Here is a 15,813-nt window from a genome sequence, read left to right on the forward strand (position 1 = left end):
ATTTTCCTAATTAAAAAAAAAAACAAAAACGAAATATGAAAATTTTGATGTGTTCTGGCAGGTGTGAAAAAGCCTGATTTCTAGACCCATCATGTACCATTAAACATTAGGGGCCTAACTTTTATTTTTATTGTATTATAGTAGTTTTTTTTTCTCTCTCTCTTTTCTGGCAAAGCCACATTTATTCAATAATACATGATACCAATGATTTTCAAAATAACAAATCAAATCAGCAAATTCATATTCAAAATAAAAAGTAAACAATAGGCCTGTATATTGGACCTCTTAAGTTCCTTTACGATTATCATTTCGTAACAGCACAATTTTTACAGTCAAATTTCACTCCTTTTATTTCCTTACTAACAATTTATTTTATAAACTTTTTATATATATATTTTTTTGGGGTTTTTTCTCTCTTGGAAATTCATTTCCTTTTTATTTTTTTCAATTAACAGGTAGTTTTTTATTATAGTAGTTTGTACAGGATTCAAGGTAATTCACAACGGAAGAAAATATTCTGCATCATTTAGCAATCACATCCGGAGTAAAGATAACTAGATACCTCCCAGTATTTAGCATTTGTCATATAAATAACATACAGTTCAAAACATTAGCTTTATACTCTGCTAATATACTTTAAAAACCAATTTATGTATCACTTTAATGATTAAAATGGTAGTTAGGAATTATAACTACTAATATGAATTATGTGGAGGCGGACAAAAACCTAGTCACAGACTGTCTTCATATTCGGCAAATTCTCCGAAAACTATTAGTGAAATATTGCATTTTAACAGCGGTTAAGTTTGTCGAAATAAATAACATACCTTTCAAAACACCATCTGTATACTCCACTAAATATATCTTCAAAAACATTTTTATGTACTACTTTAATGATTATAATGGTTCAGGAATTTTAACTACTAATATGAATCATGTGGAGGCGGACAACCCTAGTCAGACTGTTTTCATATTCAGCAAATTCCTTGAAAACTATTGGTGAAATATTGCATTTTACCAGTGTATTTTCTAAGTTAAACATAAAAAAAGATTCAACTTCCAATAATCTGCTTATCTTGCAAATATTGTTGATGCTGTATTCTTTTTCAATCCACCAGTCATCTCTCAAACAAATGCCCTCAAATACAGTCTAGACTGATACAATATTAATTTAATAACACATTTTGTCTTTATCTAATTAACTGCAATTAAAAAGTAAACCCACAATCATTATTAGGCCTAAAAAATTAATGTAAATACAGTGTCTGTTATTTATTATAATTATCAATGATTTACCTGTTTATGCATTTCTACATTCAATCCATATGACATCTCATAATACTGAAAATAAAAATTAAAAAAATCATCATTAGAAAAGATCATTATAGTATAAAGTTGATTCAAACTATCTGGATTCATTCTACTGTATCTAGTTAAATACTGTACAGTAGATCAATTCTTTTTTGTGTAATTTCTTTCCAAATATTTAGGTAACAGTTTGAACAAAGGTGTTCTGTGAGGTGTTTCAAGGAGTAGCTGATTACGTCCTGCAAATCGGCGAAGCCCATAACAATCGGGCCCAGTTCAATGCACTCCCTCAGGTGGCCGTAAATCAAAAACGAATGGTTCTATGATCGTTATTGTAGCTCTGCGAATTGGTTCTCCTACGACAATAACGGAATTGACTGAGTGTAATATTCCGTGTTCTACTGTGTTGGGAATAAAACAGTTGATTACTTTGGGACTTGTTTAATGAACAATGGTAAAGTTAATATTGGACTTTGAAAACATGAATACAGAATGGGGGTAAATAGATTCTTTAATGTAACATGATCTTTTGAACACATCAATCATCGTTCATTCACCAGTTGTTGGTATCCAAATCACATCTTGATTAGAATACATTGCAAATAATCCCACCCCTCAAACTGCAGGCTGGATCTACAGTACATTCAACCAGGGTCACTGTATTATTTTTATTTCAATTTAATTAGCTCTGATCTATGTACAAATCCAAAAGCAAGCCAACAATGATATCAAAACAAATTTCATCCAAGTTTTGAAAATATTCTTTCAGCTTACTGTAACATTAAACAAATATTTTTTTTTAAATCAACAAAATGCCATCTGGTTTTTATCAATTTGTATGTTAATTTTTCTTTTCTTTTTTTTTTTTTTTTTGTAATTCACTTAATTTTTTGCTTAATACAGAAAATTACATAAGGCCTATAGTATATTACTATCCCATAAAAAATGGCAATTGGCAAAAATGTGTGTTTATGGTATTATTGTTCATACAAAATGTTAGGTTAGGTATGCTTTCAATCCTATCTTTCATACAGTGCACTGAGAGCGCCTATACCATTTGATATTAATTTTAGAAATGCTAACAGTCTTGTTATACTCATAAACATTTATCAAATCTAATTGATTATTTAAGTGGCTAAAGCGTAATTGCAATTTACCAACAATTTTTTTGGTATTGTCATGGCACGAACCGTACGGTAATGAGATATAAACACTATTTGCATTGTGCATGACACCATTTGTTCTAAATATTAACAGTTTCTGAGTAAATGGAGAAAATGCCTGCAACTGCCAATCGAATAATAAAAATGCAGTAATTAACGGCCTAAAAATGCAAATATTGACCTAGATAATTATATAGCCTTGCTTGATTGTCACTTAAAGAGGTCATGATTGGTGTCTACCATTTATCATTAATTATTATTAATAATTATTTTACTGTACAAAATTTTGTGATAGCCAATTATGGAATAAAAAAAGATATTGTAAGATACGCCTGTATACATAATTCTTATTGTCATAAAAATAACAAAACAGTCATAAAATTTGAATTAATGATGATTTAATGAATGGAAATATCTAAACACACAAATAATTCTTTAAAAAATACCCTAAAATAATTTAAATACTAAAAATCATTTCAAAAAGTATGAGAAAAATTGTAATTGAGAAGGAATCAAAATTCATGTTTTTATTGCTACATCGATTTACAGTATGAATAACAATCTTCATATTTATCACCTTTTCTAAAATACTTCAATTTAGAATCAGAGAGAGGATTAAATACATACCATCACATAGTGGCGTTGCATTTCAGTCTTCTCTTGTGCTAATTTTTCACATTCCATTTTTAAACTGCAAAAATAAGTAGACATCAAAAATAAATCATAATATTCGGCTAAACATATTTACACAGAATCCAGGGTTTAACAACAAGTCTTTCCTTTAAAAAAATTGAAGATTGTTAACAAGTTATTGATTATGAGCAGATTAAAAGGCTTAATTAGCAAAGTCACGTTTTCATATGCTATATAGGCTAAAAATGATTAAAAATGACAACCAAAAACTCCCATTCGTTTGATTGTCTCATCAATCTGCAGTTAGTAGTCAAGGTTATGATTGAAGGTTGAGAATATAAAAAAAAATTCAGATTAAAAAAAATGATGAGTTATTTATAGGAGTTTGTTAAGAAGCCCTGAACATTAATACCAATCAATGTATTTTATGATCCAGCAAGTTATAATTACTTGACTGTGAGCTATTTAGGGCTACCAGCATCAGTACACAGCAATTAAGATATTCGTCTACTGTCGTCCCCAGTCATAAATCCTTCTGATTTTGAAATATATTTCTTAAAATAGTTTGGAGTGAAGAGAACTCCATCATCATGATCCTATTTTCTTCCTCCATGATGATCCTAAGCTTGAACAAACAGATCACCTTTACTGGCTGGTGTATCATTTATAACCGTACTACTGTATATATGCAATATAAAAAGTTAAATTTGAAAAAAAAAATGGGGGAAAAGCAATTCATTCAACGGTTCATTTTCCGCCAATGTGCAGTGATCAATAGAGGTGGTCAGAATGGCTAATTGAGAGATTAATTAACAGTGGCCCTATTTACAATACAACCATTAAAAGGTTTGGTAATCTTGGCTATACAGTAGATGCTTGACAGTGGAGTAAATACATTACCACAATCCCAATTCACTTGCATTGTAGGCACTACTAGTGGGCCTGCACTATACACAATTGTTTTGTTTGGCACAATGTTTGACCTAATCCTTTACAATTGATAATAAATTGAAATGTCTGATGACATTTAAATCTACTGATTATTTTCATGAACTGAAATACATTGTTAATAATAATATTAAAAAAAATAATAAAGAGTTTACAAAGCATAGCATGCCTTTGTATTTGTTATTGATCCTATTGTTATGTTGTTACACGGCATATTATAGAGAAAGCAAACACATACCAGTAGTAGGCCATAATAACCAAATCAGGTGTTACCAAATAGAGTCATGAGTCATGACCATGTAGAAAATAATGCAGTCATTATTACACAATATAGCACTGATGATATTAAGTTATCATTGAGTTCAATGTAAAAGGGAGGAGGTTTACATGATCCCGTGAGTAATAGCAACAATGTAACCTATTTAATAACATTAAGGACTACTGTAAAACAAACATTTGAACTTGAAATAGGCCTATACTGCATGCACCAGGCTTAATTTAATTGTCTCGCACGAACAGGGTATTCGGGTATTCTGTAAGCGGACGTGTGAATAAAAATAAAACTAAATAGCAGTGTGCACACCAAATCACAGAATAAACTTTATTTAAGCACGAATAGATATTGAATTAAATGTGAGCCATTATAAAAAAAAAAACAGGGCTGTAAGTCATAAAACAGCTGCTTCATTATTCAATACAAGGCACAGTAGAGTATGTATTTTCTTTATATTCTTGTCTCCCCATTGTGCCTTCAGCATGTGCATGTGTATAGAGTACACATGTCTATTCTGCTTATTTGGTGTGTGTACATAATGCCATTTATTTATATTTACAATGATCCACATGAAAAGATATCTGTTTCTTTATTTGTATAATCCATTGCAAACATAAATGGCACAATCTTTATTTTTTTTTATGTGTCAATAAATCATCATTAATCATCTGCTGTATCTTGAAATTTCTGTAACACATTTATTCTGTAGGGTAAAAATTGCTGAAACATTTTAGTTTTAAAGGTCAAATTTCTTTGATTACTGATGAAATTGGAATCCACTTTACAATGGTGGCAAATCACTTAATTATAACCTCTTCCATTTTACCCAATATAATAAGTCTATCAAATTTAAACACAAAGAGTCTGTATCGCTTCACCAATTTTCAATCTGAACATGGAAAAATAATATATAAAATAAAAAATACGAGAGTCAGTATACAATTTAAATACAAAATATCAAGGTGTAAATCCTTGATATAATTTTTTAGAAAACAGAGAAAAAATAGTTTCAACAAAATATACAATTTTGCTAAAAAAATATAAACACCTAAGAAATTAATGAACAGAATGAGTTGTAGTAGATTGGAATGCGATTGTAGACACTCAGATTACGAGTACGGTATTGCGGAGATTAAATAAGGTGAGATTATCGTTGAAACTTCCTGTTATACTGTCGGACAGCTGATAGAATAAATTAGCATCCCTAATGTGGACACCATCTAATCTTTGGCTTGTAATTGCTTGCTAGGTGTGTGATCCTCTTTATTATCGCTTCCTAATCCGCATCCAGAAAAGATGTGTTAATCAAATATATTCATTCTTGATTAATTACAACAATAACGAGCAGCACCTACCTGTGATACTGTGCCTGAAGAAAGCTAAATTCTTCTTTGATACGATCACATGACTCCGGAACCGTGAATTTAAACGGTTGTCCGGCCTGATGCGGAGTCTATAAAAGAAAAGAATGGTATATTTAATCTTTTTTAGATCGCATTATAGAAAATTATTTCAATAAATTAAATACAAAGGTAATTACTTACATAGATAAGGATCAAGCAGAATTTGAAATGAGATTTGGAACGACAAACATGTGAAGTTGAAGAGGGTCAAAGGTACAGCTAAGATTTCAGTATGTTTAAGGGTGGGGCCTATTTGAGTTGAATGACAGGTCAAAAGAGTACATGATAATCTGGACTACACATTGGCAATCGAGGTATGATCAATTCTCAAGTAGTTACAATAGTCATAATGAATATTAAAATAAACAATGGATCAAACAATAGTTAATCCTACGACTACTTGGCCTAAAAAGTAGTAATAATTCAACAACAATGAAATCAGAATGAAATGGCAATACGGTATAATTATATAGGCCTATATTCATTTATAACATCTTCAATTAATATAATAATTTGCTGTTCAAAAGGTGGTGGTGAAAGAATTGCTACAGCCTACAGTACTAGACTATAAATTAATAATCATTGTTATACTATTAGTAATAGGCCTAGGGCCTAAGCTATACCCATTTTGTAGAAAATTACTACTTGTCGGCCCAGGACCACCCCCCCCCCCGGATAAAAGAACAATGTGTCAATCACCAGCTGCAAGGTCCGACTCCTAGCTAGGCTAGGCCTTAGCCTATCCAGCAGTATAGTATAGATACACTGTACAGTAATATTTTCACTTTGGTGGGGAAAATACAGAAACGATATATTTTGCATGAACAACAAATTTAGCACATATCGTATTATAAATTCCACGGCTAGCTGATAGAAGCCGAGAACAAAGGCCGACTCCCAGCCTAGCACTCACTTGGGCTAGCTTATTCAGTCGGGTATTAATCGAGAGGCGATTAAGTAGAGACAAACCCCGACAGCTAGTGTTCGCTTAAACCATTGGAAAGGTCAATACTCGTCCTCTTTGAATGTGGTGAATAGCTAGCTCATCAGTGATGTAGATGTCTCCACGGGTAAAATAATATATTCTAACCAAAAAGAAACATCTTCTTACCTGGTGGCGTGGTTGAGAGTACATGTTGCATTAGTTATCCCCTGTTGTACAAATCCGAGTCTCTAATATTTCCAAATACAAACAATGTCGAAATGGGTCCACTCGTCAAGCGGTGAACGTTCGACCACCGACTCAATCAAATATGTATTCCTCCGAAATGTATCCTAACCATGCATATACAAAGCAATTATTAATGTAAATCCAAGGCAGAATAGATGAATACAGTAAAATCTTGACGAAGTAAGCTAAATCCGTAGACTATACCGCAGAATTATGCACTTTTTTACGTTTTTGAATATGTAATTTCAGTCAACGGAGCGGCCTCGCAAAAAATACCACACACAAGACTGGTGATACACGCGGTTGAACAAAGAAGGACCAATAGTACATTCCAAATATGGAAAGTAATTGATTGGCCGTATCATGAAACCAATCAAAACCTGGAAAAGCTAGCTCACCCCACGTGCTCTTAATTTATGTCCAAATCTACCCCGATTGGCCAATCAGAAGATAGGTAACACCCACATTTCTTCACCATATCGCGTTTCTGCAGTGACTTCGTAACACGCCCATGTCGGTGCTTCGATTGAGAGACAGCCCACAAAGGTGTCGAAAGGATGAATTTGAAGAGAAAACGTATTAAATCCAAAATATGTATAGCAAAAAATCGTGTAGCATATTAGCTATAGTGTCATAAATAATTCATAACCCAGTACGCTAACAAGTTTGCAGTATGCAGATGTACAATCCCAAAATGCTATTGAAAATTATATGTTTCTTCTGGACAGATTACATTTCTGCTAGTTGTGCATAGTTTGCACATTGCAACTAGAAAAGCAAACAAACAACGGTTTACAATAGTGCTAGAACATGCCATTACAAAATAATATCAATACTAAACAATATGACTAAATTTCCAACACCGTTTAAACTCCTTATAATATAGGCCTACGTATTATTCAACAAAACAAGCCACAGAAAAAGAAATGTTCACACAAAATCGACGAAATGTGTCAATATAGAATTGTCTATCATTCCTGTAATACAATGATTCAATTACCACTAAAATTTTAGAATAAAACAGCAAATACTTGCAGAAGATTGAGAGATAAATTCGTTATTTTCCTTCTCAAAATTAGGTGGTTTTATAACTCAAACGATCTAGAGCAGTGACACATAGGCCACGCCTACGTTTTATGCAATAACTGAATCAAAGACGTTGATTGGTCAACCGTGTAGCAATGATCGTAGTCACTGCTGAACACCGTCGGTGACTTGGTAAATATGATGGTTGTTGTTACAAACAGTAAAATGTAATTTTGTGAACTGGAACGATACATGTAACGTTACAAAACCAAAAAATAGACGGCTAAAGGATATGGAACGCCGCTGAATCATCCTTATTAATCGTTTTAATGAGAGTATTATGGACTTAAATAAACTTCACATTCATTAGCACGAAGATTAATAACCTGCGTGGTACATGTTTTTTTTTTTTCTTGTGATTAATTATATGAGGAAAGCAACTTATATAGGGGAAGCGTCTTGGAGGTGCCACTGATTGTGAAAGATTAACTATTACTGTAGTCAAAATTGCTGGAATGTTGAAGTATGCTATTGGTTAAAAGATTAGATGAGCGCTGGTGAGTGGCACGTACCTATGTCTGCAGTATGTGTGCGCACCTACACAAAATGTGTTCATAACGATGTTGATTTGCAATATAAAGAACTAGATCAACCCTTAAACTTGCAGATTTTCCTGTTCCCACTCCTTCGCTGGCTATTATTGCTTTGAATTGAGCCCTTTTGAACAATGAACTAGTACGAGTATTATTGTCTTTCCTAATGCAATCCAACAACGCGATGAATTGACCTGTGCATTATAGCCTTCCTGATTCCGGCTAGGAAATCATTCGAAGAGCTTATTGTGTTTAACAGGAGAATATCATGGCTCATCATATTTCCGTATGATTTTGAATGCGATAAACACATTGGCAATCGGTGCCAAGTGAAATGGGTCACCTGACAACTGGTTGTGGTTTTACTTGAACCAGGGAATGACCTATTAATAGGCTGGCCTGGGGGACCAATTGGGTTGACTGTAATGCCAAGATGACCCTGGAACATACCTTGCTATAATTTAATTAATCTTTTTTCTTATCTATATTATATTTACAATTGTTATCAAAATATTTGGTCAATGAGGATATTAATAGTGATGATGATTATGATGGTGGTGGCAATGATAATGATGATTATGATTGTGATCTATAGCCTAGGCCTAATAACTAATTGAGTAGCGGCAGGTTTACATTGGTGGTTTTAATCAACCCAAAGGGGATCTTTATGCACATGAAATCATTATTAAAGTTTAACCTGGAAATATAACATTATTTGTTAACAATATTTGGTATGGGTATTACCCTTTCAAATTTCTTGAGCTGGAATTTATGGGTCCTGAATAATATTATAACAACAAAAATGAACAATAAACTAATAATTCTTTATAATAAATAAGATATAATAACTCACTGAGTAGTGGGAGGTGTAGATTGGTGGTTTTAACTAATCTTAGATGCTTGGATGCTCGATTCAGTGGCGTATCTAGGGATCCTCAAATGGGGGAGATGATGGGTGAGCGCGAAGGTCTCACGTGGGGGGGGGGAAGGGCATTGAATGATTAAGTGAGCGGTGCTATCTTGCAAAATAAAGGTGCTTTTTTAGGTGATTTTTTGACTACTTCAGCATGATTTTCTTTTTGAGGCAACTGGGGGGGGGGGGCGCCCAAGTACAGGTATGGAGGGAGTGCTCTCCCCCACCTACCTACTAGATACACCACTGCTTGCATTCCAATCCAAGGCTCCTGGGTTCAAATCCTTTCTTTTCTCATGACTCAAGCACCACACTCCCGGACCCTGGCCTTGAAACAAGGCTTAGTTTATATAACATTATTCCTACCGTACTGTACGGTATATATTTAGAAATAATTAATGTTCAGGCCTATATTTAGTTTAAATTAAATAGTTTATTGTATAGTTTAGAATCCTAATACAGCGAAGTTGCTCTAGAGTAAACATGACATCAATTCTAAACATAGCCAGGAATTATCAGCCACAATATGAGAGGTAGCAAGTCTAATCATCTGAGCAATGTTCTGTATTCAAAAATCATAAAGATATCTGTGTTTATCTCTACTAATGGCCTGTTTATCATTTAAACTGATTAAATACAAAGACCTTTCAGAGGCCAGCCTAACACATAGTGAAAATGACTGTGTACACATGCAATTACTGCTGGACAGTATTACTTTCAATGCACAATTCAAAACCTCTATGTCCTCATTTGTGCAGTTTCATTTCCCACATTGACACATACAAAACAATCCTGGATGACTCAGTATGGCGATAAAATGACTGCGACCGACTAATAGTGAAATTAAAACTAATTTCAATTGCCAAATAGAAGAAAAAAACAAATCTAGTCCTATTTAAACATCTCTTTATCAATTATGGATTTAGAGAAGAACAATGAACAACAATTTATAATGTTATTATAACTTTTTAATGAGTTTTAATGCATTTGTATGAGATCATATCTACTCACTTACTTTACCAGAAGGGACTTTATAAAATTCTTATGTATTTATAAATTGTTAACATTTTCAAGCATTTCATTACTTTTTGAAGCAAAAATTTAGGAATTAACAGCAATTTGTTATTTTATATAAGACTTATGTATACCAATTGTGAACTCTATATGGTCCTTCTGCATTAATACATTTTCTGCATTCATACTGATGAATTATAAAATTGGAGCTGTTAATAAATACTATGCCTTTGTATATTTACATAATTGTTAAAACAGATTCTTATTATTATTTTTTATGTTTTGTCAGTCTCGATGACGATGTATTAGGCCTAAGAAAAAAAGTTTGTTTGCCCTCCAGCACGCACCCGCCCCTAGCTCACTAAAGAATAGGGGTGGCGTTTTTTTTTTTTTTTTAAAGGGGCTTTTTTTTCTATTTTTTGTTCACAAATTTTATAAAGTGATCTTAATTTTTCCCCATTTTCCAAATGAAAGTTGTCTAAATTTGGTGTCTGATGTAAGGTATCGCCATTCTAGGCCAAAATTCATTGCAAAACATTGAATATGGGTTATTTTTATTCAGTCTGATGAATAGTGAAACAGGCTTAATTGCAAGCATCGTGATTTAATGTTAATTTTTGTGACAGGAGAAAAAAAAAATTTTAAAAAAAAACTTGTTTGCACCTGCCCCTCCTATACAATTTTAAGCATTAAAGGGCAAACAAACAATTTTTTTCTAGGCCTTATATTGTATCCTAGTTCTCAACCATTACCATACCGTAAAGACAGATAATATAATATAATCATCACTGTTATTATCATGTCTGTTTGTATAATGTATTTAGTCTTGCTTTCTCTTCTATCAAGTTATTGGCATGTCATGATCACTTCGTTTCTTTCATTTTGTTATGTTTAGTGATTAGTGATAAATTAATATTTTTAAATCAATAAAAATTCATGTACCGAGTACGACCCAGCTTGTTGTAGTATACTTTTGGGGTAAGGGAAAAATCATTTACTCTTGGCATAAGAGTATCTACTGACTGACATCATCTGATGCTCAAGAACAGTAGCATATGTAAGTGGTGTGTGGAGGTGAACCCCCCCCCCCAAAACAGGGCTGTCTCTTATACACATCTAGATGAAAAAGCTCAGCATACCTCGTTCGTTCTCAATTGAAAATGTCCAAAGTAAAAAAAGTAATGCTCAAGTAGTTAAAAATCCCCACATAACACCTTGTTTTGCAAACGCCCTTACTTAATCATCGAGCCCCTACTCCACCTTCGCAACCCCCATCAGCACCCCCATTTCAACACTCCAAGAATTAAAGCGAGCAAGATAAGATTGTGCTTACGTCGATGACAACTAACTAATTTGGTGCAATTATGAAAGATTATAATCCAACATTAAAGCTAAGGCAATGGAGGAAAAAACACTTTTGATAAAAGTTGTTTATCATCAAATATGCATTTTATGTCTTAGAAAAATCAGTTGTACAGTACAGCATATATTTTTTTTTCTTCTGGAGCCTGGCTTTAACAAGGCCAGTAGAAATAATAAGCATCAGTGGTTTTATAATTCCCTATAACTTTACGATTTGCCAATTCCAGGTATGAGTGGAAAAAGGAAAGTCAGACATTGACGAGATTATGTCATAAAATGCCCATAAAATTAACAAAAATAATGACAATGCTAACAAAATTTGATAAATCAGTGTGAGGTCTACTAAGGATGCTGTCTCTTATACACATCTAGATGTGTATAAGAGACAGATGCCTTTGTATATTTACATAATTGTTAAAACAGATTCTTATTATTATTTTTTATGTTTTGTCAGTCTCGATGACGATGTATTAGGCCTAAGAAAAAAAGTTTGTTTGCCCTCCAGCACGCACCCGCCCCTAGCTCACTAAAGAATAGGGGTGGCGTTTTTTTTTTTTTTTTAAAGGGGCTTTTTTTTCTATTTTTTGTTCACAAAATTTATAAATTGATCTTTATTCCAGGATTCGAACCCAAGACCTCCAATTCACAGTAAAAGTCATTCAGTTAGCTTATCTCATTTCTGAGAAGGTGGCTCGCCAGTATAAGGTGAATCACCAAAATGAGTCCCAGGCAAAAAGTTTGGGAAGAGATGTTCTATACATTTCCAGAGCCCAAACAATAAAAAAATAATGCCATACATGTCGGGGCCTAATAAAACATCGAATATTCTATATAATGTTATTAACGTCTTCATTTTAGCGTTCCACATATTACGCATGAATCATGAATTATTCATCTACTTCATTTGGAAACCAACTTAAAATTTGAATCCTGAGCCCATGTTAATGCATAGGATGTGTTTTATACCATCAGGTAAATGCGTGGTATTTGCGTTTGAAAAGTTGCCCAAGGCAGAGAAACCATTAAAATGAATGAAAAATATGCATTATATTGGAACAGCATTCAGAAAACTTACTAAAGCCACTATGTATTAGTTGGTCGTATATGGTGTGAGAATTAATGAATGATTAAAGTGTTCGACTTGCCTCAGGTGTTCTCATTATCAATGATTAACAAACAGCAAAAATAGCATAACCTGTAAATAAAACCTAATATGAAATTAATATAGAATTCAAGTTAATGAAAATCTTATGAAAAACTAACACATACCAAACAACATAAAGAAAGAAGTTCCTATAAACATAATTATATAAATATTTGATTTAATTTATTCACTTATTGTTACAGTTTAAATTGTTTATCATATGTTACATTGATGTAACATAAATAGTAAACAATTAATTAATATAAACAATAAATATATTGATAGTAATAGTAATTAATAGTAAATAAACTGTCACAAAATGTTAATAATTTAAATTAAATAATTATATTTTTTTATTTCAATAATACTTTGTGAGGATGGTCCATTCGGTCTGAGCTCATCAAATGGGATTTTCTATTATTAATATTCAATAGAAAATACTCATTATTAATCCTAATAGCAGACATGTTGACTCTTAGGCCTATTAGTACTAGATGTTATTATAAATATATATATAGGGGTGGCGCCATCAGGTGCGCCGGCTGGACCTGAGCCCAGCTGTCGGAGTGGCCTAGCATAGCCGTCAGGGAGCCATGGTAAATTCTGTCAGGGAAAAATAAAACATGGTGGGGATGAGGTAGGTGTGGACTATGGCCCATTTGACGAGGAAGGAATGATAGAACGATAGAAAACCTGGGACACCCCTGATATTATTATTACTATTATTATTTATTTAATTGATGGCCCTCAATAAGCTTAGCTTAGGGACCCTTAAAAAATTTAGAGTGTTGTCAAAGTTTAGAATGATTTTTGTTGTATGCTATTTGGAGCATTGAAGTACCAGATGATCGCTGGATTGGTAATAAATCAAACAAAATGCTCGCAGACATCGATGGCGCTCTCTTGTCAAGTCAATTTACTGCTGGTTCACAAATTTTTACAAATTATTGAAGTGTGCAAGATATTACTGATGAAATTTATATTTGTGTATGTTTTTGCCATTGCGTTGTTGGGTACCAGTACAGTAGAGTGCCCCAAAAATAGATTTAAAAAGCTTTGACCATGATGAGGTCATGACACCCCAACAGCATTTCAATCACTATAATTATAGCATAACATAAGTTTTAACATAAAATTGCAAGTATTATCCTATTATAATCCTACTGTCATAGTTTTGTTTTCAAGCATTTATCATAAATTATATTCATAATAAGATAGAAAATATATTATAACAATATTATACTCTTTTATTACTCTATTGTTATACAATTTGTATTTAAGAGTTGACAGATTGAGTCCTCTTTTCATATTAAATGTATGTACATATAAATTGCTGTAATAACGATAATGAAGATGATGATGCTTGTTTTCAAGCGTTTTTAAGCAAGTTTTCTCATAAATTGCGTTTATAATAAATAGAAAAATATGTTAAAACAATGAAAGGCGTATTATTGTTGATGATGATGATGATGGTATTAATGTAGATGATGATATTGATGATGATGATATTGATGATGATGATGATGTTGTTGATGATAATAATAATAGTAATAATACTGAAGATTATGATGAAGATGATAATCATGATATTAATTATAATATTTTAATAGAAGATGCATTGACAAATACATTTCAGAGTATGATAGAATTTCAACTTAAATTTTGCTCGTTGAAATTTTCATCAACCTGAGTGTTGTTATAACAGCTGAATTAGGTTTCTTAAGCAAGTATAATATCTTATGCATTTCACATTCTGTTCTGCAGAAAACAGAAGAGTAGACATCACACAGCTATCGTTCAGCTACTCAGATATAATTGGACGTTTCTGAACGCATAACGTCACTGATGCATTCAACGCACGGTCCATTTGGCAACAATATCATGTACTCTGGGTCTACCGATGAAATATTTAATTCTGCACACATAATACAGGGATGATGGTCTCCGGGGACATTCAGACTGTGAGCTACGATGGATTGCCGGCTCATGCAAGAGATGATCGTAAAATTCGCTGAAGCATGACTGGAACGAAACGGGAAGATATTAGTGCTACTTGCACCAAAAACGTAAAACCTCTAGTGATTTAGTTTATAGTAATATTCATCGAATGATAAATCGACCGCCATTGACGACCCCGAGGGACCAACATGAGAACGACAAATGACGCATGAAAGGTGCAATGTTACTGTTGAAAGTTAAACACTAATACTCCTTTTGGCTTTCTCCAGAGGAAAGGTTCTCAATAAAAACAGAGGTATTAATATCTCCACACTACAAATGGAAAAAAAAACTATGATTTTTCTTTTTGTAGTTTTGTTTCCTTCTGCATTTTTATTATTCTTATAAGATGAAGCTATACAAACAGTAAAAATAATATATGATTTATTTTCTTTACTATGTGTGTTACCAAAAAGAAATTTCAATATTTTGTTTTAATAAAAATGCACATACATTTTGAACAAATTTTCTTTGATGTAAGGATGTATAGATATATATTTATTATTATTATTATAATTTTAATTATTTAGCATTTAAAAATTAGTAATATTATCATTATAATATTGTTATAAGATATTACCATAGTGATGACATCATCAATAATAAAGCTACTATGTGTTCAAATTCCAATATATTTTATTATTATTATCATCATTTATTATTATTATTATTATTATTATTATTATTATTATTATTATTATTATTATTGATAATATTATGATTATGGTTATTATATTTATTGTTATGGGTATGATGTTGATTAATATTATCATTATTATTCATATGATTCATATCTTATCATTATATTTTGATAATAACATAGGCCTACTATAATGTTTATAATCCAAGTATAAGTATATATA

The 15,813-nt window shown here is 32.3% G+C and overlaps 1 protein-coding gene across 3 annotated transcripts in view; it reads right to left on the bottom strand.

Annotated features, from left to right (window-relative positions):
* LOC117110949 (transducin-like enhancer protein 1) overlaps window positions 1–7,906 on the bottom strand; it is a 35,288-nt gene extending 27,382 nt beyond the window's left edge. Inside the window, exons 1-4 of one of the 3 annotated variants that reach the window (XM_033253801.1) lie at window positions 6,841–7,906; window positions 5,682–5,779; window positions 3,099–3,162; window positions 1,297–1,341 (exon numbers count right to left, since the gene is read on the bottom strand). In XM_033253801.1, the coding sequence (XP_033109692.1) occupies window positions 1,297–1,341; window positions 3,099–3,162; window positions 5,682–5,779; window positions 6,841–6,864 (231 nt within the window). In that variant the 5' untranslated portion in view covers window positions 6,865–7,906. The remainder of the gene's footprint in view (window positions 1–1,296; window positions 1,342–3,098; window positions 3,163–5,681; window positions 5,780–6,840) is intronic. The other 2 variants (XM_033253800.1, XM_033253802.1) reach the window with 2 other exon arrangements.
* Between the last annotated feature and the right edge of the window lie 7,907 nt (window positions 7,907–15,813).

This window comes from Anneissia japonica, unplaced genomic scaffold (genome assembly GCF_011630105.1).
Source record: "Anneissia japonica isolate Jap-2015-1 unplaced genomic scaffold, ASM1163010v1 scaffold277_len1293397_cov203, whole genome shotgun sequence".
Classification (NCBI taxonomy): Eukaryota; Metazoa; Echinodermata; class Crinoidea; order Comatulida; family Comatulidae; genus Anneissia; species Anneissia japonica.